Source organism: Mustelus asterias, chromosome 8 (assembly GCF_964213995.1).
Source record: "Mustelus asterias chromosome 8, sMusAst1.hap1.1, whole genome shotgun sequence".
Taxonomy (NCBI): domain Eukaryota; kingdom Metazoa; phylum Chordata; class Chondrichthyes; order Carcharhiniformes; family Triakidae; genus Mustelus; species Mustelus asterias.
In genome coordinates this window covers 80,072,759-80,098,272 of record NC_135808.1, presented here as the reverse complement: position 1 = coordinate 80,098,272, position 25,514 = coordinate 80,072,759, and the positions used below count along the sequence as shown (strand labels likewise).

The window sequence follows — 25,514 nt, the reverse complement described above, 5'->3', positions numbered from 1 at the left end:
GATCTGACGTGGATCACTACCACTTACCCGCCTGATCCCCATAACCCTTAATTCCCTTACCGATCAGGAATCCATCCATCCATCCGCGCTTTAAACATATTCAGCGAGGTAGCCTCCACCACCTCAGTGGGCAGAGAATTCCAGAGATTCACCACCCTCTGGGAGAAGAAGTTCCTCCTCAACTCTGTCTTAAACCGACCCCCCTTTATTTTGAGGCTGTGTCCTCTAGTTTTAACTTCCTTACTAAGTGGAAAGAATCTCTCCGCCTCCACCCTATCCAGCCCCCGCATTATCTTGTAAGTCTCCATAAGATCCCCCCTCATCCTTCAAAACTCCAACGAGTACAAACCCAATCTCCTCAGCCTCTCCTCATAATCCAAACCCCTCATCTCCGGTATCAACCTGGTGAACCTTCTCTGCACTCCCTCCAATGCCAATATATCCTTCCTCATATAAGGGGACCAATACTGCACACAGTATTCCAGCTGCGGCCTCACCAATGCCCTGTACAGGTGCATCAAGACATCCCTGCTTTTATATTCTATCCCCCTCGCAATATAGGCCAACATCCCATTTGCCTTCTTGATCACCTGTTGTACCTGCAGACTGGGCTTTTGCGTCTCATGCACAAGGACCCCCAGGTCCCTTTGCACGGTAGCATGTTTTAATTTGTTTCCATTGAGATAGTAATCCCATTTGTTATTATTTCCTCCAAAGTGTATAACCTCGCATTTCTCAACGTTATACTCCATTTGCCATATCCTCGCCCACTCACTCAGCCTGTCCAAATCTCTCTGCAGATCTTCTCCGTCCTCCACACGATTCACTTTTCCACTTATCTTTGTGTCGTCTGCAAACTTCGTTACCCTACACTCCGTCCCCTCCTCCAGATCATCTATATAAATGGTAAACAGTTGCGGCCCGAGTACCGATCCCTGCGGCACGCCACTAGTTACCTTCCTCCAACCGGAAAAACACCCATTTATTCCAACTCTTTGCTTCCTGTCGGATAGCCAGTCCCCAATCCACTTTAACACACTACCCCCAACTCCGTGTGCCCTAATCTTCTTCAGCAGCCTTTTATGGGGCACCTTATCAAACGCCTTTTGGAAATCCAAAAACACCGCATCCACCGGTTCTCCTCCATCAACCGCCCTAGTCACATCTTCATAAAAATCCAACATGTTCGTCAAGCACGACTTTCCCCTCATGAATCCATGCTGCGTCTGATTGATCGAACCATTTCTATCCAGATGCCCTGCTATCTCCTCTTTAATAATGGATTCCAGCATTTTCCCTACTACAGACGTTAAGCTGACCGGCCTATAGTTACCCGCCTTTTGTCTCCTTCCTTTTTTAAACAGCGGCGTAACATTAGCCGTTTTCCAATCAACCGGCACTACCCCAGAATGCAACGAGTTTTGATAAATAATCACTAACGCATCCACTATTACCTCTGACATTTCTTTCAATACCCTGGGATGCATTCCATCCGGACCCGGGGACTTGTCCACCTTCAGTCCCATTAGTCTACCCAGCACTGCCTCTCTGGTAACATTAATTGTATTAAGTATTTCTGTCGATCTGAATATTTCAGAAACTATCATACAAATTATGTCTAGCCAACACTTCAAACTTACATCCTATCCCCACAGGTTCCAGATCATGTTGCATTACTTTTGTACCAAATAAATGTGCAAATAGTAGTGTTTTTAATCTTGTGGAAAAATATAAATAATTAATAAGCAACTCCAACAGTTAAAAAAGTATGACAGTAATATCCTTAGTGAAATCATTTCTACAGCACTTAAGTCATAGGATTGGGTTTCTATAAAGGCTCTTTATGGTAAAAGTTCTTTATGCTGTTCCTCTGGAATTTTAATGGGAGTTTTTTTTGCCCAAGTACAATGGATGATCTGGAGAATCCTTGCTTACCCCACCACTGGAGTGACCACCTTCTGCTAGATTTTAAACAGGATGGAATAAACCTAGGATCAAGTAGAGGTTTGTAAAATCTTTCAATAAGCGATCTCTTAGTGAGTACCGGTAGAGATTCCATTTCTCGACTTTGCAAGAATAATAAAACAGGTGATGGTGAGTCAACACTATGCTTCACTCTTGGTTTTTAGTTTCTTACATTTATTTTGCTGAGGCCCAAGATTCTCAAGTCCCGGGTACATCAACACAGCATATCAGAACTATGCCAATTTAAATTCAAAAGAACATTTTGAGAAGTGTACAAGTACTTAATTTTCCAGAACTAAACCTACTAAAAGTACTAAAAGTGATCCCCTGCACTCTAAAATGATTCCAGGGAATACGTTCAACATTTTTAAACCAGATTTTCAACCAAGAACACTCTCATGACAGTTGCTGTGAATAGCAACCGCTGCTGCTGACCTCCAGGCAGCTTTATGGCTTTCAAGCGGGCTTTTAAAAAAAATCTGAATGACAAACTTGCCTGAAGACTGGAAGCAACAGCTCAGCAACTGTCAGTAAAATTGATCTGAAAGATCATCTTTAAAAGAAATCAGGATAGTCAGCCTGGCGTTTCAGATTTTGTTTTAAAGCCGGTCTTTCAGGTCTATAGGTTTGGCTGCTCAGTTTGGACGCTAAGAAGCTCTTTTACAAAACTGAGTCGAGGCTTCCCCAAGTCTCTGGCACTGCGTGCACCCCTGATCCCCAGTGAAATGATAAGGCTTCATAACAGACTTACACTGGCCAAACATATTGAATTTCAAAACACACAAAGTGAAAAAGTAACTAATCTACACACAATTCTCTGCAACAAACCTTCAAGTCAACTGAAATAAATGGAACATGCATTTTTCGTAAACTTGATTATGCAAAATGACAATTACAATTTAAGTAATACAATCAAACAGGATTGTGGGGCACCGAAGTTTGCTAATTATTTTCCACGTTTTCTCACTGACTTATGTAATTCCTCAACTAATAGAGAGAAGAATTTCCGGTCAGCAGCGTAAATCAGTAGCGCTCACCATTGATCTCAAAGAAAACTGTCCACAAAGATCCAGTGATCTGTGTGACTGGAATTTCCCCACAGCAGATTAAATCTGGCATCAAATCAAGGGATGTCATGGCATCCAGGGACAATGTCAGCAAGCAGATAGGCAACACTTAATGTTTCAAACACAACAAACCTGTGGTTAAAAGCAGTTAAAATATTACACTTTTAATTCAAGATTTCAGATAACTAAATATGACTGCATTAAGACAGAAGCTAAATTATAGATAAGCAGACATTTAAAAAGAAAGACATGTTTTTTTAAAATCATTGTAGGAAAAATTTGGCATTACAAAAAACAAAATTAGTGGCAGTAAAATGTTCTGCAGTAATTAGGAAGTTGGTATGCCATTAAAAATTCAATGATATCACATTCAACAAGGTGCAAAGACCAACACAGCGTGGATATGGAAGCTCTCATTCTCAAAGCAAGGGAGATTTCATCTTGTCTGAATGTCTACAAGTATGGGGAGCGTCACCATGTGGCAGTCACTTCTGAATTTCCAGGTTATTTTGCAGATGTTCAAACTGCTGGTGTTGCTGTCAGTTTTACTGGAGCAATGAGGAGGTTCATTGACAGTTTTGCTGTCTTTACCACAGGAAAATCTGGCCAATGTTTTAGGTTTAAGTTACACTGCACCTGATGTAAATCTGTCTCCTGGCAGAAGTCTCCACTTTGTTGCCAGTACCAGTCTCCTCAGTCATGTTGCTAGCTTTATATTTAATAGAAAAACAAGTCATCACCACAAAATGGCAGCATAACTGCATCCTTAGGTATGCATTATAAACTTCACGTGCTGCTTTTTAAATACTCACTCACTCTTTTAGAATCATAGACTGGTTACAGCACAGATGGCTATTCAATCTTGTGCCTGTGCTAGTTCTCTGCAAGGGCAACTCAGTTAGTCCCATTCCTCTGCCCTTTACCTGTAGTCCCGCAAATGTTCTCTCTTCAGATAATTAACTCCCTTCTGAAAGCCCCAATTATATCTACTTCCAATCAATTCTTGGACATCATATTCTGGGTCCTATCCACTTGCTGCGTAAAAAGGTTTTTCACGTCACTGTTGGTTCTTTTGTCAACCACTTTAAATGGATGGCCTTCTATCAACTGGAAAAGTTTCTCTATCAACAGTGTCCAGACCTCATGCATTTTGAGCACTTCTACCAAATCTTCTTTCAACATTCTCTTCTCTAAGGAGAACAAACTCCAATTTATCTATATAACTGAATTCTACCATCCCTGGAACTATTCTTGGAAATCTTTTCAAGGCATTAAGTCACAAGTGGGCTTACATTAACACTGCAATGGAGTTACTGTGTAAATTCCCTAGTCGCCACATACGCTGAGGGAGAATTTAGTATGGCTAATGCACCTAATCAGCACGTCTTTTGAACATTAGAGAGGGTACAGAAAATATGGATCCAGAGATGAGGGACTTTAGCAACATGGATAAAGTGGGGGTGTTTTTTTTTTTTTACAGAAAGCAGAAGGTTTGATAGAAATGCATTCTGAAGTGCAGTGCCCAGAATTGGACACAATAGTCCAGTTTAGGCTGCATCAATTTCATAAGAGTTCATCATAATTTCCTTGCTTTTGCTCTCTGTGCCTCTATTTATAAAACCCAGGATCCCTTGTGCTAATGAAGTAGAGGGGGAGGATAAGAGGAAGTTATATTGCTAACCGTATGTGGGACCCAGACTTATAATTTGATTGAAAGTTTAATGTCCCCAGATACTCCCGACATGAAAACATTTGCAGTGCCCATTGAGCTAGAAAAGGGACATGACCACCGTAGGCCTTCAGCAATAGTACAAAGATACAAATTTAACTCTACGAAGAGAGCCCCAGGGGAAACCATTGCAGCCTTTGTACCAAGGCAAAGACAAATCATGGAGTATTGCGATTTTGGGTCAGCACTGAATGACATGTTATGGGACTGTCGGGTATGCGGTGTAAACAGTACAGCTATACAGGGAAAATTGTTAGCTGAATCAAAGATTACTTTTAAGAGGGTACTGGAAATGGTGTCAGCAATGGAGAGCACTGTGAAGGGCACCCAGGCACTACAGATGCACAGAGTGACAAGATTCACTAGTTACAGCGGGAAGCTGTGAGCAGCAGTGGTGCCAGAAATGAAGACGCTGGTTTAAGTAGAGAGGTAAATGCAGAAGCCAGAAGAGTAACAAAGTATAGAATATTTAAACAACAACCGAGGAATAATGCAAAGTGCTATTGGTATAGAGGAAGTCACTCCCCAGAAATGTGTAGGATTAGAGAAACAGAGTGCTTTGTGGGTGGAAGGAAAGTACATTTGAGGCGCAAGTGTAAAAACAAGCAGGACCTGACCAGTACCAGCAGAGTAAATCATAGAATCTGTACGGTGCAGAAGCAGGCCATTCAGCCCTTCAAGCCTGCACCAACAGTCCCAGCTAGCTCCTATCCCCGTAACCCCACGTATTTACCCTGCTAATCTTCCTAACCCACACATATTGGGAAACTAAGGGAAAATTTAGCATGGCCAAATCAACCTAACCCACACATCTTTGGACTGTGGGAGGAAACCAGAGCACCCGGAGGAAACCCACGGAGAGAATGTGAAAACTCCACACAGACCCGAGAAATTGAACCCGGGTCACTGGCGCGGAGGCCGCAGTCCCAGCGCATAGTATGGAGGATTGCCCAACAAGTGAACAAAACATTTTGTCGCTAAATAATGTGGAAGTGAGCAAGTTAGCTGCCATCGTTATTCATCAAAAGTGGAAAGAGGATTTGAGCGAGACAAGCCAGTTTTTGGAAGCAGATGATCCAGTTTTTGGAGCGGATCAAGTTGGGTCCCAGGAGTTATGGCAAGGACAGGGTCACTTTCCTACGAAGTGAAAGCACAGGACAAGTTTCTGAAGAAACGTATAGATCAGTTGCAGAGACAGGAGCCATCCCAAGTGCCAGTGTTACTACCTGGTGCAATTGTGCAACCAAGTAATGTTCTTGTTTGTCCTAGGAGTGAAGTGGCTAATCAGCCAGTAGCAGGTCAAAGTGCTCTCCCAATGAAACAGAAGAAAGTGATGTGCTAGTACCAGGAGAGAGTCTCAATGAAGCATGACCAACCGAAACTATTTACAACGGAACCTCAGCCAAGTGAGCTATGTCTCTCCCAGAGAAAGTCCCCTGACAGACTGAGTTTCTGATAAACAGTGTTAAAAATGTTCATTATTGCTAATGTTTTGAAAATTGTGTAAGTTATCAATGCACTGTGTAAGAATGGACTTACAGGGAGGGAATGCAGTAGCAAGCCCATTTAAGGGCCATGCAACGGAAGGGTAATGTGACCTGATTGCCCAATGAGGAACAAGCATGGGGATCTCGGGGCAGAGCACAGGCTGTTGCGGTCAGATTGATCCTAGAGCTGAGAATGAACATGTCATTTGCAGCAGCCTGTATATAGTGGTAAATAGTAATAAACATGTTGTTTTTTGTTAGCTAACTGGCGATTGCCAATTATTGGATTTACTACAGTAAGATAAAGGGTGGGCAGTGTGGGTGTTTTTCTGAGACGTTTCTTTGAAAGTTTGAGCTTTTTAAGCAAACCAGACATTTTTCCTGGGAAGATTTCCACTCCAAATCCTCTATACCTTATCTACTTGAGATCTCAAAACAACATACCTCCTATTAAAAATAATCAATCTCCCTTGATCTCCAGCTATGTTTAGTTAGTGGGAAGGTAGCAGCAGAGAATGTAATATAATAGTTACAGCACAACTAAGCAAAATCTAAAAATTAACTAGGGTTCCTCCGACTGGTACATGACAAAGTTTAGAAAGTGCACTGCACGGACGCAATGGAAACATCAATGTTTTAACAGGCTATCAGCAATCAACATCTAGTCTCATGCATGAAATATGCCAAGTTTTATATTGTCAACAAACATCAATATTATACCTTTACACAGAATAAAACTGACCTCAGCAATTAACCTGGTGCACATTTCCAACATTTCTCCAATCCGAGCAACATCCATTAAAGTTAACTCTTTGTTCTCATATGTTTTTTTAAAAATCCATGTTGCATTCTACAAGTGTTTTTACACCGCCCACTGGAATTGTAACAAGCTTCGCACAATAAACCTTACCTACCAACTTCTAAAACCACAGACATAGCTACTGTATTCCCTTATAAAATCAGATGATACATTGCAGAAGACGATTAACAAACTGGAGTTGGCTCTCAAAGCAATTTAATTAATCCCATTCCTTTATTCTTTCTCCTTAGTCCTTCAAGTATTCATCACTTTTGAGTGTCACCATTGAATCTGTTGCCACCATACTTTTACGTAATGCATTCCAGATCACCACTTCTTGCAGAGCAAAATGTTTTCTCATGCCACCTCTGATTCTTCTGCCAATCACCCGAAAGCTGTCCTTAATGGTTACCAAAAGCTTCACCCACTCTACCAAAATAGTTCATGATTTTGAACACCTCTTTCAAATCTTCTCTTAACCTTCCCTGTTCTAAGGATTATAAACTCAGTTTCTTTGGTAATACTATTTCAAAGAAGAGTAGGGGAGTTACCCTGATGCTCTGGCCAATATTTATCCTTCAAATCAACATCACAAAATCACGTTGCAGTTTCTGGGAGTTTGCTGTGTGCACGTTGGCACTCATTTCCCACATTACAACAGACTATGGCAGGATTTTCCAGCTGCGTTCACCCCAAAACCGGGAAATTCCATCTGAGATCAATGGATCTTTACATGGTCTGCCAATCACTACGATTCCCATGGCAGGTGGGATGGGAAAATTTTCCCCTACATTTCAAGGAGTATTGCATTGTCTGTAAAGCACCTCGAGACATCTGGTGTTTCTAAAAAACTCAATATATGATGGCTTTTATATGTGTCTTCCTCTATGTGTCCTCCTGATGTCTGTTACGATCTTCAATGTTTGCTACAAACCTGCCGTGTTTTGCTAACATTTTCTATTTTTGTTTGCATAAAACACTCGTTAGGCCACAGCTAAAGTACTCTGTGCAGTTCTGGTTGCCACACCATAGGAAGGATACAATTACACTCGAAAGGGTGCAGAGGAGATTCACCAGCTCTGACAAAGAGTCATCCAGACTCAAATGTTGGCTCTGTTCTCTTTCTATAGATGCTATCAGACATGCTGAGCTTTTCCAGTATTTTCTGTTTTTGTTTCACCAGGATTTTTCCTGGGCTGGAGCTTTTCAACTATAAAGAGAAGCTGGTTGGGCTGGAGTTATTTTCCTTTGAGGGGCGAAGACTGAAGGGGGACTGTGATTCTGTGACCTGATTGAGGTGTACAAAATTATGAGGGGCATAGAAAGGGTAGACAGGAAGAAACTTTTCCCCTTCATTGAAGTGGCAATAACCAGGGAACATAGATTTAAGGTCAGGAACTTGAGATTTAGAGGGGATTTGAGGAAAATCTTTTTCACCCAGAGAGTGGTAGAAACCTGGAACTCACTACCTGAAAGGGTGTTTGAGCTGGGATCCCTGACAACATTTCATTTAGTGAGTTAATGTACAATCACCCATTTTTGGAAGAAAACCTATCATTCACATTCCCATCACTTTCCATTGAATGTTCAGAATTATGCGGATTTACGAGAGAGGACCAGAGACAGTCAGACAACGCGTTGAAAATCTGAGCCACACTGGAAACCACCGAGACAGGCATGTGCATCAACACAGAAACACACAAGACATAGGCACATATATCTATTTGCACAAATAGGCAAATATACATGCTTACAGCCACCCACATTGATATATCATTGACATGCAGGTATGTGTCAACGTAATGTATTTCAGATACACAGAGACCAAGATAAACTGGGAGAAACACTGTTGCTAATTGTGCACTTAAAATGCCATAGCATACAAGGCTACAGACCAAATGCTGGAAAAAAATATTAGAACAGATAGGTGCTTTATAGCTGGTGCAGACACAATGGGCTGGAGGACCTGTTAGACATGGTGGTGCAGTGGTTAGCACTGCTGCCTCACACTGCCAGGGACCTGGGTTCGATTCCCGGCTTGGGTCACTATCTGTGTGGAGGCTGCATGTTCTCTCCATGTCTGCGTGGGTTTCCTCCGGGTGCTCTGGTTCCTTCCCACAGTCCGAAAGACATGCTGGTTAGGTGCATTGGCCATGCTAAATTCTCCCTCAGTGTACCCGAGCAGGCGCCGGAGTGTGCCGACTAGGGATGTTCGTAGTAATTTCATTGCAGTGTTAATGCAAATCTACTTGTGACACTAATAAATAAACTCCATGAGACTTTAAATGTAAGCGGGAAACCAAATAACAAGAATAGCATCCGGCATCCCGCCGATCGCAATCTTCCCAGGGCACTTTTATTGACATGATCAGCCTTGTACCGGAGAACGGCATGAGGCTGATTTTAATATTCATTACTGAAATCCTTTTAGCGAGCTCCGGACAGTATTCGCCAGGCTAACTTGAATTTCCGACCTCGCTGGTGAAGGTATACTGGGAGATCAGAGCATGCCCAATGGCCCCTGAGCACTTCGCTGCTGGCTACTCCAGCAGGATTAGGCTTCTCGCCTCCCTCCCCCTATTGACATGAAGTATTTAGTCTTTTTTTAGATTCCTTTTAAACACTTCAATATCTTTATTTTTACCTCCTTTTTACTCTATTTGTCAATTTTCTTTAATACAGCTTGCAATAGTTTCCTTATATGCCTCCGTTTTAAAATTTAGTTTTTAAACTTCTGTAAGCATAAAACTCCTTGATACACCTCTTGCAGAAATATTCATCTATTTTTCCCCCTGCCCATGCGCTACTCCGATTCCCCCTGCCCACGCGCTACTCCGATTCCCCCTGCCCACGCGCTACTCAGATCCACTGCCCTGTTTGCCTACCTTTCTGCCCAGTTAATTTGAACCAAATCCCTTCTTGTTTCATTAAATTTCACACGTTAATTCATTAAATCTTTTTCTTTTCAGAGTTGAATCTAACTCCATTGTGCTAGCTATTAAGCAATTGTCCTCTTATTCCCATTTTCTGCCCCCATTTATGTAAATAGGAGAAGATGCAGGGGAACATGGACAGATTAAGTAAATGGCAAAACTGTGACAGATGAAGTTCAACATGGGGAAGAGCAAGATCATCATCCACTTTGGATCTAAGGCAAACAAATCAGAATATTTTCTTAATGGCAAGAGCAAAGGAGCAAAGGAATGTGTGTCTTCAGGTACACAAAAGTGTTAAGGTGTAAAAAAATTAACAAGGCTAATAGAATGTTGGCCTTTATCTTCAATAGGTTAGCCATTATGCTTCAATGTTGAGAGTTTTGCTCAGACCTCATCCAGAGTACTATACTTACTATTTTGGGCATTGCAACTCAAGAAATATATACTTACCTCGGAAGGATAGAGTAGATTTACAGAATGATACCTTGACCTACTGAATAGGTTGCATAAACATTGCTTGCATTCCCTGAGTTAAGATTGATCTAATTCAGATGTTTAAAATGGTTAATTTGATTGGGTAAACATATAAACTATTTTCCTCTGGTGGGAAACACGAAACAAAGTGGGCACAATTAGAATTAGAACATTCAAGAGCGAAATCAGGAAGCACGTGAAGGATAGTGGAAATACAGTCTCCATTCCCTGATGGAGTAAATGATGAGTCAATTGAATTTTTCAAAACTGGCAATTGACAGATCTCTCTGTTGCACGTGGCCTGTCCATTCTAGTATGCAGTAGCTTTAAGTTACGCTCGTGAAGCTGCACGTGCAGTGTCTTGAAGGGGAAAGCTCATGAACAGCCTGCACAGTACCTTAAGCCTTGTTGCATGGCCATGCATGCACATGCACAGTTTGCCTACTCTACTGATGTTTAATGGAAAACAATTCACAAAAGAGCTTGCAAGACTCAACAATCCCTTCTAAAGATCATTGATCTCTTCTGAAGGTCAAAGCCAATCAAACATAGAAAACACTACATTTTACCAAAGTAGTGAGAGTTTTTTTTAAAGGAAGGAAATGAACCATTACAAGAGCAATACAACGTACTGAAGACATTTTAAGCACTTGAAATACCAAGCCCGCAGAAACCCCAATGCCAATTCCATCTCAATCTCTTTTACAGCCGACTGCACACTAGCATAAATTTCAATTCTTCCCCCAGGGTTTAGATTACCAATGCCAGAGTAACTTTGATGACCTGACATTTAATTTCAATAAGAAGTCTCACAACATCAGGTTAAAGTCCAACAGGTTTATTTGGTGGCAAAAGCACTAGCTTTCGGAGCGCTTGCTGCTCCTTCGTCAGGTGAGTGGGAGTTTTATTCACAAACAGGGCATATAAAGATAATATGCCCTGTTTGTGAATAAAACTCCCACTCACCTGACGAAGGAGCAGCAAGCGCTCCGAAAGCTAGTGGCTTTTGCCACCAAATAAACCTGTTGGACTTTAACCTGGTGTTGAGACTTCTTACTGTGTTTACCCCAGTCCAACGCCGGCATCTCCACATCATTTAATTTCAATGACAGGGAAGGGAGAAAATAGCAAATCTCATGCAATTGCATGAACCTGGATTCACCAGCAGGTTCTAAAAATGAATGTTAAAATGAACAAAAAATAAAAGTACCTGCCACCAACTGCAAAGTCTGAAATAGCGTAATAGTAGGACTTCAGAACCTTTGGGTCATTAAAAACCTCGTCTCCAAAGGTATTCAACCTATTCAAAGTCACTTGGATGTCAGTTGCAGTAACCCATTCCTACAAAAGAACAAACAAAAACCAGGTTAACACAATACCACAAACAGAAATCAGACACTGAAGTCTTAAGGAGATGCACCAGGGGACATCTAGTACAGCAATACACATTGCATAAATACCTTACTACCTCTGCCACAATAATACACCCAGAAAAGTGTGCATGAAACAAAAGGTGACTAGATCAGATATTATTTGTATTTATTAAAAATTAAATAAATTCAACTAATTTTGTGTTTTTATATTAAAAGTTGCATTGCGTGTCCTCAAACCATAAACGTGTTCTTTAAAAATTAGTTTATTTGTACAGTGAACAGAAGAGATATTCCCCAGTGACACTGGTTATGCTGAATATGGGACAAGCCTGTAAATTGTAGATAGTGCAAAATTAAACCAGGGGTGAAAACTCTCCTTCCCCAAATCACTAAAATGCTGCAGACTAAAACACAGCTTCCAGATAGAACTATCAATTTTGGATCAACTGGAATTTTAATTTTATATTGCAAGTAAAAGCTGGGAAAAATATTATTGGAATTTTTAAGCATGTGTGCTTTCCAGATGTGCCAATGGTGTGTAAAAAAAATGTATTCTTATAAATCATTGTGTATTTACTTGGTTAGAAGAAATAGTGCAGTCATCAAGATATGCAAAGAGGGTATTCAAAAGAATGGCACATTGAAAAACTAACTTTAATCCCAGGGAATGAAAGTGGAGAAGATGATATGTACAAATTATGATGTTTTATGTTTTGCAATAGAGTCATTGACCTATACAGAAGGGTTTGGGTAAAACTCCAAATCTTGTCAAATGTTATTCAGATGTTGTCAAAAGATGAAGCTATACTTTGGAAACCCATCATCTGTGTTAGTCTAGATTGTAACTGCCAACACCATATTAAACAATGACATCTTTTGGAAACTCAAAGCATGAGAAAAGCTAGGTTTTACTGAACACTTGATGTCTCTTTCTGATACAACGATTTGGTATTCCTTGAAGTCATTTCAAATCTATTAAAATCAGCTACCAATTCTGCATACCAAATATGTTGCGCATAGCTAGTCATTGTGCGATCCTTAAAGCGATCCAGATGGCTATAATTAAAATCACTGTTTCCTGTGAATACCTACTGAGTATTTCCAGAATTTTTAATTTTATTCCAAATTTCCAGCATCCAAGTACTTTGCTTTTGTTCGTTCACCTTATTGAATTTTGTCGCCCGAGGTCTGCACAGTTGCATCACTAGTGACGCATGTAGCTTCAACTACATGCAAGTCAATAAGAACACAGATTTTAAAGCTGGTAAGCAGAAAACAAGGCATCATGGTGCAGAACACTGTACTCAAAAGAGTTAACAACTGATAATATTTTATATTGCCAAAAGGAATTATTAACAGGGAATTCATTTCCATATGGCAAATCCCACAAACACGAATGCGATAGTTGCTGCCTACCTTTTTGCAGCACACTGTTCCAACCTAGAATGCACTGCATGCATTAAATGGTGGAAACTGATTCAATAGTAACTTTCAAGAGGGAATTGCTGTATATTTGAGAAAGAAAAACTACGGGAGTAGAACTAGTTTTACAAAAAATACTTCACAGACACTGTAGGCCAGTGTGAGCAACCTGCAGCCCAGGAGCCACATACGGCCCATCAGCATTCTGAGTGCGGCCCACGAGACATTTTATTTTGTTGACTGTTGCCATGCATGGAGTTGCCATATTCCACTGGTTTCCATCCACAGCCTTTTTCCTACCAGTGACATGCACATTAAACAAGGGCACGTGAAGTGAGGGGTGAGCTGATAGCACATACATTGACTGAGCCCAATCTGTGCCCAATCAAGTGTAAATATTTTTGCTTTTCCGCTTGAAGTTGATGACAGATATATTAATATCTGAATGATTAGACATTTTCTATAACTTATGAAATGTTGGCATGCAATTAATTGGATTCCATCTTCATCGAGATTCATAGTGAACATGCCCAATTTTAATCTTGCAGCCCACTGAATTGAAGGGTCACTCACGTGGTCCACTCATTAGTCCATGTCACCCATCACTGCAATAGGCTGGACAGACTTATTCTTTGCTGTATGATAATTATTCAGATGCTCTGTTTTTCAGGGATGTTTGGTGTTGGCCAGCCACCAGGAGAACTACCTTGCTCTGCTTTGGGAATCTTTTATGTTTACACGAGAACAGATAGGGCCTCAGTTCAGCAGCTCATCCAAAACCCATCTGTTCAAGTTTTCACTGAAATTAGTTAAAAGTAAACTAAGAATATCTTCTAATGAAGGTAAAACCTATTTAAGCTTTGTGTTAGCTTGATTTTGAGGAATGGTAGTTCCTGATGTGTCTCAATTGTATAGCCAGGAGTATTAGTAGTAAGAGCATGAATACACTTCAACTTACCTGAGCAGGGAAAGAGGTCTTTATGCAAAGCATTATCACTGACTTTGTTCCATCAATTGTCCAACAAAAAGGTTTAAAGTGGAAAGGTAGCCAAAGCAATTTACATTTATCAAATGCACATTTGTCATGTTGTTATTTTCAATACTATACACATCCAGCTGTGCACAGTAAAACACACTGGAATAGAATTGATAGCTTGTACCAAATACAACATCTGATTCACATTAGTTGCATCAAGTCAGAAACTTCTCACTTATTTACACCAGATCTACCTGCCATTCACAAAACTGAAATGCATACACTGTGGGCCACACTGTCCCCTAGGGGGCAGGGATTGTCTTTCAGAAGGCAATCTCTGGACCAGTCAAGAATCTACATCGTCAAGATATGAACACAATATAGGCTGGTGTCAATATCAAGAAAATCATAGTGGAAAGTCTCAGCATGAAGTAAATTAAACCCTGCAATCAGTTGCCTTACCAGAACATAATTACAACTATGCACCTATATTAAGTCAACACACATTTGGGAAAATTGAACTAAACTTGTAATTATATAAAAAGTCCACAGAAAATGATGACCAAGTATTTGAGAAAGTGTAAATAGATTTGTAATTATAACTAAAATTCATTAAAAGACCCAACTGCTGAGCAGTTGTAACAATCCATAGTTACAAAACTGTGGCAATTCTATGGCAGTTGGTACTGGTGAAGTCATTTTTTTTTCATACGAAAGCAATATAGTGAGAGCTGGAAGAAATCACTATGCCTTAAAGACACAACATGGATTATTCTAGCCCAAGACAGCTAGGCTTTTACAGCCATTCAATGCGTGTAAAAACAGATACACTAGTCGAGCAATTAGCAGACTAATTTCTAGTCAATTGTCACATAATTAAAATCACATGAGCTGACTGCTAAACAGAAGGTTCAGGTTATTTGTGCATGTGTGGCACTGTGTTAAACTGCAATTATTTCAACCTCAGTCCGTATAAAATAGAAATTGTTCTGAACACATCTGAAGTACTCTCATCTATTTGTGTTCCCATTTTAAATTAAGTCATGCAAGTTTTGACTTCAAGCCCCCTAATCTAGGTTGACATTCCTAGAACACTTGTTGCATTAGTAAAAGTGTATTCCAGATGAGACCTTAAACCAAGAGTAGATGTAAAAGATCTGATAGTATGATTCAAAGAGCAGGGAAGCTCACCCACTGTCCTGGTCAACATTTATTTCTGCATTTTCTGCCAACATTAACTGACATGCTTTGCTCTTTCTTGCAGTACAAGGTGATGAACAACCAGAGGATCAGGGCCTTTCTTCCCCTCCTCCTTCTTCTGGTAGCTGGTCCTGATTTGTGCTACCTCTGTTCATTTTCCCAGTCATGCTTCATTCATTGGGGAATATCTACAACTATACCTAGGTCTGGGAGAGGCTGATTTGTATAAAAGCCTTGGAGTCAGGATCAAGTGTTTTAGCACCCGCCTCAGCATTTGTTGCAGATTTTAACAAATTGGCAGAACTCTAGCAAGTGCTGGACTCCTCTAACATTAGCAACAACTAGAATAAAACAAATCAGCGACTAACCTGAAAAGGATAGGTGATCCCTCCAAATAATGCTGCTGGCGGGGTTGGGGAGGGGGATATCCTTCCTGTTGCTGAACACATCGAGACATTCATAATTAGGAGACATCATTGGTTGGTGCATCTCCAAAATGGCAGCAATGCTGTCAAGTCAGTGTTACCTGATAGTCTCATTATGAAAACCGTGAAGTACAAGTTGAAACTTGCAAATAAATTAGGCATGCCTAATTTATTATTTTGAATATATCCAATAAATGTTCGATGGATTTTCTCCAAATATTTTCTTTAAACATTTTGTCATTATATATTTACTCGTCTTCAATAGTCTCCCTTTCACATATACCTCTCCACAACTACATAATTTCATTGTCTCCCTTGTCAATACTATCGTCTGCACCTTTTTCTTGATATCTACACATTCAGTTTTAACTTTTCTTCCTTTCCTCTTGTCCGTCACAGATATTTGACAGGCAAACTCAAGGCTTCGCAAATTTAAAAGCAAAATTACTGTGGATGTTGAAATCCAAAAATAAACAAAAAACATTAGAAAATCACAGCAGGTCTGAAAGTATCTGTGGAGACTTAAGAGTTCACATTTCGCGTCTGGATGGCTCTTTATAAGGAACCTAGACAGGGTTGACAGGAAAGAATGGCTTCCCCTCACTGAGGGGTCAATTACCAAGGGGGCATAGATTGAAGGTGATTGGTAGGCAGCATGGTGGCAACAGTGATTAGCACTGCTGCCTCAGTGTCAGGGATCCGGGTTCGATTCTCAGCTTCAGTCACTGTCTGCGCAGAGTCTGCACATTCTCCCACCATGTGTGGGTTTCCTCTGGGTGCTCCGGTTTCCTCCTACAGTCTAAAAGAGGTGCTGGTTAGGTGCATTGGCTATGCTAAATTCTCCCTCAGTGTACCCAAAGAGCCACCAGAATGGGGCAATGAGGGGATTTTCACAGTAACTTCATTGCTTTGCCGCTCATATCAGAGAGATCTACAGATGTGCAATTGTGCCCTTTGCTGCTATCAGTTGGTTTTCTGGCAATTTAAGCCCCATCCCTCCCCCTACAGGCAAGAAATGGTTTTCAGCCTTTTGTTATGCACTAAGTGCGTAAGATATGACATTTGGACTCGCCGAAAAAATGAATCCGAAACTCTCCTGTTTTCACACTAGTTCTGGACTTAGAATTTTTTTTCACGAGATGGCCCTGTAGTATTTTGCCTCGAGCTTGCACTGAGTTTCATTTGAATACTGAAGTAGGACATGGACAGAAAAATCAGAGTGGAAGCAAGGTGCAGAATTAAAGTGACAAGCGACGGGACGCTTGAGTCATGCTTGCAGATTGAACAGAGGTGTTCCGCAAAGCACTCATATTTGATCTTCCCAATGGTGAGGAGGAGACCACATTATAAATTGCGAGTATATTGAATTGAAAGAACTTATAAAGAGTGTTTGGAGCTTTGAATGATGAGAAGGGAGAAGATAAAAGGATAGATGCTCATCTCTCGCAGTTGCATGAAAAGGTGATATAGAGAAGGGAGAGGGTGCTAGGTGGACCATGTTGTCACAGAGGAAATGGTCCCTTATAGTGTTGAACAGGGAAGGGAAGACTTATTTGATGGCGGCATCACATTGCAACTGACAAAAATGGCAGAGGATGATCATTCAATAAGAAGGCTGCGGAGGTGGAAAATTAGGACAAGAGGAATCCTCATCAAGGTTTTGGGAGGAGGGGAAGAGTTGAAAGCAGAAGTGAAATGGACTGGATATGGTGATGGGCCTGGTCAACCACGTTAGGTGGGAACTCTTGATTTAGAAAAAGAGGATTTCAGAAACTGCATGCTTTACATAGGCAAATGGAAAGCCTATTCCACACATTATCAATCCATAAACGTCACTCCATCCTGATCCATCTGACCACTGCCATGGACCCGAATAAAGCCCCCTGCAGGAAACATGATGTTCGGCATGGTTGAAAATTACCGTAGTCTTTAATTTTGTTCCATTAGCCATGCAGGCTACAGCACCGTGAATCTAGTCTTCTCATGTCCTGTGGGTTTCACCAGAATGGTTTTCGAAACTTTCCACTTCACAGTTCAGTTGCTGGACATATCTAAATTCATCAGTGTTTCATCCATGTTGCCAACGTGGCATAATGGGTACTCGTGGTTTTGTGTGTTTGTCTGATGATGATTCACTGGAAACTGCTAATTTTGGCGTTGAAGTCTTTTGGTAGTCTTGGAGTGATCTTGGTCTTCTGCCACAACACTAAATACTTTTGTTCCATAAAGCAGCTGCACCAACCAGTTGCTGGCCTGAAATCTTTATTGGGCTTGGGGTTTGATTTGCCCCACGAAAGTGCATATATACACATTGCATTTCCGGTGATGATGAAACCATTCTGAATTTCAAAGACCCACATGCTTCTCAAGATCAGAGTAAGAATTTTACCAACACCAGGTTAAAGTCCAACAGGTTTATTTGGTAATACTGTTCTCATGACATATTTGGTCCTGAGCATCTTCTTTAGGCATATTCCTTCCAGTCTCACACCAGTTTCTCAGTAACACCAAATTTCCTTGCAGCAGCAGAGGTTTTTGACAGGATACCAAATATTACAAACTTCGCTTGAAACCAGTTTCATACTTCATTTGTTTTGTTGGAAGATTCATTTCTCTTAGTCGTTCGTCACATAGGCTCTCCTCTGTGTGAGTGTGCTTTAACGCTTGTACATCTTTGTAACATAGCTCATCTCTCTTCCTTGATCTCTTGCACCCAATTATAAGATAAGCAAAACATTTATTTGGGGAGCAAAAATTTGAAGCTGACTACTAATGTAAGTATTGCATTTCACGGCTGATATGCAAAGATGGAGCTGTCAACTTACATGCCAAGGCCAGAAAAACTGGGTTGGCTTATACACTGGGCCAACCTATATATTGCGATTTATGGTATTTGTATTAAAGGCAGTGTGGCACTCAAAACATGCTAGATAAAAAGGCAAGATACAAAAGATAGATGGATGAATGGATCAATAGAAGAAATGCTTGTGTCAGTAAAAAGTAACCCCTGCGGATACCCCTGTTCAAGTACAGGAAACTCCGCTCTAAACCGGTCTACTTTGCATCCAATATTAGGTCTGTCACTGGTGGTGATAATTAATGGTGGCACCAATATAACATAATGAATGAAGAACATCGTAAAAGCAGTGTACTGGTTTAATTATTCTAATTACCATAGTATTACTGGTGCCACACTAAACATTCAAGTGACATTGCCAAAAACAACTCTTCATCACCATAGAAAGAAATGTCAGCTCCATCAATCTATATATATTTTATTTTCAGAAGGGATAACGACAAACATCTGTAGTGCCATTAAAGAAAACTTCCTAGTCTTGGATCAAGTGATTTCCCCATTATATGTTGCATAAACAGGGATGGGTGTAACCATAGCCATGAAGCGATTGCTCAAATCGGCATGGAGCACTTTGAATATCAGCGAGGACATAAGAATACATGAGCGGGATTTAGTGCAGTTAGAATGTACGTGCATTGTTGAATTAATGAAGTGATGCTTAGCAGAACCAGTTCAAACCAGTTCTTCTTTTGTACAAGGAGCATGGCTGTTATGAAACATAAAGAGCTCATCTTTCCAAGCTTAAAGTGTGATTATTACTAACATCAGGGATCCAAAAGACAACAAGAACACATAACAGTTTGCATGTTGCTTCCATAGATTGTCTCAAGAGATGGAGGTCATGGAGAGCAGACTGGAATTCGTACAAGAACATTCTTAAGCTGTTGCTTCCAGGCTCTTCCAGCACTGATTGCCTGCAGAACATCGTATCCACAGGGCACATCCGCCCACATCCTACAGATTCCAGGCATATAGCCCATAAATTTACAAACAGCAAAACAAAATTTCTGTATTGAAGAAACAAGTTTTGCGTGCAAGAAAATAAAAGCAAAATACTACAGATGCTGGAATTAGAAACAAAAACAGAAAAATGCTGGAAAAACTCAGCAGGTCTGGCAGCATCAGTTTTGAGTCCATATGATTCTTCTTCAGGGCAGTTCATTAAAAAGAATTCTAATTTCCTGACTACAATTTCAGGCTTATATAAGAAAAAAAATCAATTATAAAACTGGAGTCTTCTTTCTAAAACAGTACAACTCAGAACTATAAACACCATTCCAAGTTCCGAAATGTTCATACAGACTGGAAACGTTAACTCTATTTTCTCTGGATTTTTTCAGAGAGGCGGTGCAGACTCAATGGGCCAAATGGCCTCCTTCTGCACTGTAGGAATTATTTGGTCAGTTCTTTCCACAGATGCAACTAGACCTGCTGAGTTTTTTCAGCATTTTTCTGTTTTTGTACAAAGGTGTCTTGACCAGAGTTTCTTATTAGCACAACAGGCTTTCATAATCCATATTTAATATCTTGCATTTACAGACATTCTATTCAAATTCTTATGTTCACACTCAAAGGGAATTGTCTATTCAAACTGATCATACTGTAGTAACATCTTTGAAATGCAGATATAGGAATGTACATAATGAAACTAACAATCAGGGCACAATCTTTGACTTTAAAATGGAGACCAAATTATATCTGGCACCCTGATCCAAATCCCCTGATCTTTTACCCAGCTTCACTTAAGGTAACACTTGGTCTTAATGTGCAATACCACTGCAGACTGACTTAAGTATTATGTATAATTCTATTACATCACTAAAAAAATAATTAAATCAAAACCAAAAATCAACACTCACTGATATTTTCTTTAGGATGGATTCTTTAGAGAACCCTACAAAAAAACCTAGCTGTATTCCAGCATCAACCAACATTAAAATTACTGTCCTTCCACTATCAAATTTTGGTTACAAGGTGCATTGAACAATTTTTCTCGATGGGTGGAGTAAAAGGATTCAATTTATTTAACCTTATATTCTAAATGTTTAAACCACAATGTGAAACAGATGCATAGCAACTTTACAGCTATGTTTCAATGACTTGAAATAGATGATTTGGTCTAAACATCTTGTATTTTTAAGACTAAAAGAAATATCTTATATGGTTCCAGTTATATATACAGCTGGAATCCAGTTATAATTCTAAAAAAGTCCTCATTCCAAGTTTCTAATTGACACCACTGTAAACCACATCTGGAACTGGTCTCATGCCAATGCAGATTTCAGTCATTCATTACAAGTATATGGCAGAACAGGCACAAAATACAAACCCACATATATGCTGATGCATTCATTCTGTTCACACTTGCCTTTACTGCCTCCTGATTTGCCCACGAGGCCCTTCAGCAATAATTAAGGAATATACTAGAATTTGTAAAATTAAATGTCCGCATCACAACCACATTAAACAAATTTGAACACTTATCCTGGATTACATCAATCCACTTCAGAACAACTATGATGCGAAGAATATGCTTTGCAATTTTCAATCAGAAATATGCATTGCAAGCCATAGCAACCTCTCCCCATAATTAGTAAATCCAACAAGTATGCAGTCAGAAAATCACTAATCATACACTGCAGACTACTGCAAGCCTCCACAAAAATTGAAGGTTGCAGTCATTAAGTAGTAGTTGTAATCCTGCAAACAGTTTAGCTTGTTTTGCCACTCCTTAAGCAGGAAACAGTTATGATTATTTAACCCCTCTTTCATTCTGGATTACATTTAATCTTTGCTGCTCATCCTTCAGATGTGTTTGGGGATCATTTTATGTGTATGTAGACACAGATGCACAATTTAAAACTAACACGTTGGGGGATAAAGTTGTTCATGTAGAGCTGCTTGTACATGAACACATTTTTGCCCCTTTGTCTTTTTTTATGCCAAGGATGTTCATGTCAGGAAATCAAATTCACTAGATTCTGGTGTGCAAGTGTGCATGGATGCAGCTGTGCGAGAGAATGCACATATGTAGAGAACAAAGGGCATGAGCAGGAGAGACAGCAAAATTAAATAATCCATTTTAACTAAGCATATGACCAAGTTAAAGTGCACCCAATATATTCATTTAAATGAAGTGTGGTTACTTCTACTGAGGGGAATGCAGCAGCTAATTTAGACACAGCAAAGTACAATCAATAATTTTTGAAGATAATTTCCTATTTCTTTAACATCCGAGCCCCGCACCAAGGCTTTATTAATAAACCTTAAAATGACAAAATATTAGCCGAATATAATTTAATTTAGGAATCCAACTAGTATAAATTTTCTTTAAATTACACACAGGAAACAGTTTGATAAAAGGACATGGTGGTGCAGTAGACCAGAAATGTTGGCCTTTCATTTCTAGGGCCTGGTGTGGGTCATTTACTTTACTTGATTGTCTGCAATGGCACTGGGTCATAAACTTTACAACCCAAACCAATGCAATTGGAGTCTCACACTGCTTGCTTGAAAGAATTGCCAAGAGGCAACCTTATCTGCTTGAACAGGAAATTAGTTCGGAATTAGGAAACATATACGTACTCAAACTGGCAGAGTGACTCGTGTTGTTGCACCTCAGCTTTTCACTATATTTAAAAGTAGCTTAGATGAAAAATTAGTGAACTGTGTATCTAAATTTGCTAACAGTACAAGCGACACAATCAACAATGAATAAAAACTTCTAATGGCCACTGATAGATTAGCTGAGTGGATAAAACTGTGATGGATGAAGTAGTTTGAGCTTATCCACTCTTAAATCCATGAAAGATCAAAGTATTTTCTAAAGGATTTAGGGGCCATGTACAAATATCACTAATAACTAGTGGACAGATACAAAAAAGGACTGAAATAAAAAGGGGTGGAAGTTGCGTTGCAGCTACAGGACACTCCAGTCAGACCCTATCTTAATAGTTGTATTCAGTTCTGGCCAGTGCACCTCAGGAAGCATATACTGGCCTTGAAAGTTGTGCTGTGCTAATTCATCAGAATGCTTAATAGGCTAAGTAGTTAAAATAAAAAGGATAAATTACATAGATTAGGCTCGTATACCTTTGAGTGCATAAAATGAAGGGTTATCTAATTGAAATGAATAAAAATGATTTACTAAGGTGGATAGAAATTGGGGGCGGGATTGGAGTGGGTGTAAAATCAGCTCTCTACCCTCTGGCCGCAATGATGGGTTTTCGCACTGAGGTGATAATACGAGCATACCAATGCACCAAGGACAACACACCCCATGGACACATTGGTCCTCTACTGCTCGTCATCCATGTTGGCTTGGTGGCATCCATGGGGCAATATAAGGGGGTTGCGGGACACCTTGATCTTACTCCAGCTGCCCCTTATCCTCAAGGAGTCAAGTCAGGGGCTCATGGGTACCCAAAGGGAGGTGAACCAACAGCTGGTCCCCAGGTGGCTCTGGGCCTCTCCAGCCAATCCCAAACTCCTCTTCCTCTGACCCCATTACCTCCAGCTCCGCAGGCTGAGGAGGGTGTACCTGCCCCACAGCAGGAGACCTCCAGAGGACACACAATTTCATCACATCATCGTAGACAACAGAGCATAAATTGTCTGGAGGTTGCTTCCAACTCTCCTGTGGATGTCGGGGAAGCACCAAGACGTAGCGCTATTAGGAAAGTTGAAAAGATTTAGGACTACAAGGCATGTTCACAACATGCATTTGATATTCACAACTGTAAATAGAACCACACCCAATCCACATCTCTTGCGCATGCTGTGTTGCTGTCAATCAGGTGACACACCAATGTCTCACCCACCACTTATCTCAGATGCCACTAAGATCATGGGCATCTCATTTATCTAATCTGCTCATCTCACAACAACATGCACCGATTTTCAGATCAAACCTGATGTCACTGATGCCTGGCCTTAGTTTTAAGTGTGCTGGTGGAAGGCAAGTCATTTACTTGCTTTGTAGTCATGTCAAGTTCAGTCTTAAATGTGTACGGTTGAGGCGTTCTCCGACCTTGTCTGCATGACTGAAAGATGATGAAGTGGGTGCCATGTAGAAGGGCAGATGTGTAAACGCATGAAGGAGGGTTAAACATCCTGGAACTCCATGTGCAGTGTCATCTACTGGGTTTTTAATGTCAAGAGCCCATACTTGGGCTCACGTGCACTCCTGCCTGGTGAGTGAGAGCACCTTGCCACTCAAGGTGACAAACTCTGTCCCTATCAGCCACATTATTGTTGAACCTACAACTGTGAATGTCCCTCACCCTATACTTGCCTGCAACACAGGCAATATAGGGATGAAGCATTGTGCGTTCCTTCACCAGTACACTGGCTGAGGTCAGTGGTGCTAATTCCAAATAGTCATTCTGGTGGGTGATAAAGGCTTTGAGCATGTTTGGGAAGTGCCCACCATAGCTTTAAACAATGCCAAAGGGAGTAATGGGATAGGAGAAAGGAAGTGCTGAAGCATTCTTTATTAGAAACAAGGGATGATCTTTGTCTCATGGTGTCTGAGCATTTTTGAGTACACAAGGGCCAGGGCTGGCCATGAAAGCACAATATGTCTGGCAAGCAACTGGTTGAACATTATCATCCTCAGATGGTCCACATCTACAATAAGTTGAGGACAATACAGGCTAGCATCCCTAACCGAGTGCAGGATTTCAATGCGCTTGAGAAGGTGACACAAAGAACTGAGTCATCTCTGGAGAGAAACAGCAACCTTGCTGTTGACACTGTTCCATGATGGAGGGCACTTGTCTAAGAGGATGCACAATGCAACTCATTACCCCTCTCGCGTGCACACCTTCCTCGTCTGGCAAGTGTTATGGTCTCTTCATCTGCAGCTTCGGTTTCCTTGATCTCACCCTCTTTAAGGTCCTCTTCATCGAAGGAACTCCTCCATCTTGTCAACTGCCAAGTCCTGCCTCCTTTGCAATGCCAGGTTGTGCAATGCACAGCAAGCCACAATGATCCATGAGAGCTTCTGGACCAGCGGTGAGCAACCTGCAGCCCATCAGGGTTCTGAGCGTGGTCCATGAGACATTTTGTTAACTATCGGCCACATGCAGAGTTGCCACATTTCACTGCTTTCCATCCATGTAGCTTTTTCCCTGGTTTGTTTGATCTCTGTTGAAGTTCACCAGACCGACTCCAGGATGGAAGAACTGATGTATGTGGAGAGATCGAGTTGGTTAGGATTATATTCGCTGGAGTTAAGAAGAATGAGGGAGTGGATCTCCCAAACCTATAAAATTCTAACAGGACTAGACAGAGGAGGTGCGGAAAGGACGTTCCTGGTGGCAGGGGAGTCCAGAACCAATGGTCTCAGTCCGAGGATAGGGGTAAACATTTTAGGATTGAGATGAGGAGAAATTTCTTCACCAGAATATTACACCAGGAACAGGTGTAATATCCTATTTTAGGTGTTGCGGGTTTTACACAGAAAAAGATTGAATCCACTTGTGCAAACCACAAAGTAACAGATTTATTGGAGATACTCTCTGCACTGCACAGAGTCCAAAACTGAAAGCAAAACAGCCAACAGCCTCTGCCAACACCCTGATGACATCACCATCAGATCCTGTGATAAGCTCTTAAAGCAACCTGCAACCTTTTGAATATATAACAGGTTATTGAATCAGATGATCAGCCATCATCATAATGAAAGGCAGAGCACGCGTGAAGGGCTGAATAGCCCACTCCTGCTGCTAATTTCTATTAGGAGCATTGGCAAAAAGGGCATCTGTCACCTCATGAATACATTTGTGTGTGGACATTGAGATC

The 25,514-nt window shown here is 40.7% G+C and overlaps 1 protein-coding gene across 1 annotated transcript in view; it reads right to left on the bottom strand.

Annotated features, from left to right (window-relative positions):
- The window catches only part of lamc1 (laminin, gamma 1), a 251,907-nt gene that overhangs the window by 74,381 nt on the left and 152,012 nt on the right, over nt 1-25,514 (bottom strand). The window contains exon 3 of the mRNA XM_078218326.1: nt 11,668-11,798. Coding sequence (XP_078074452.1) covers nt 11,668-11,798 — 131 coding nt within the window. The remainder of the gene's footprint in view (nt 1-11,667; nt 11,799-25,514) is intronic.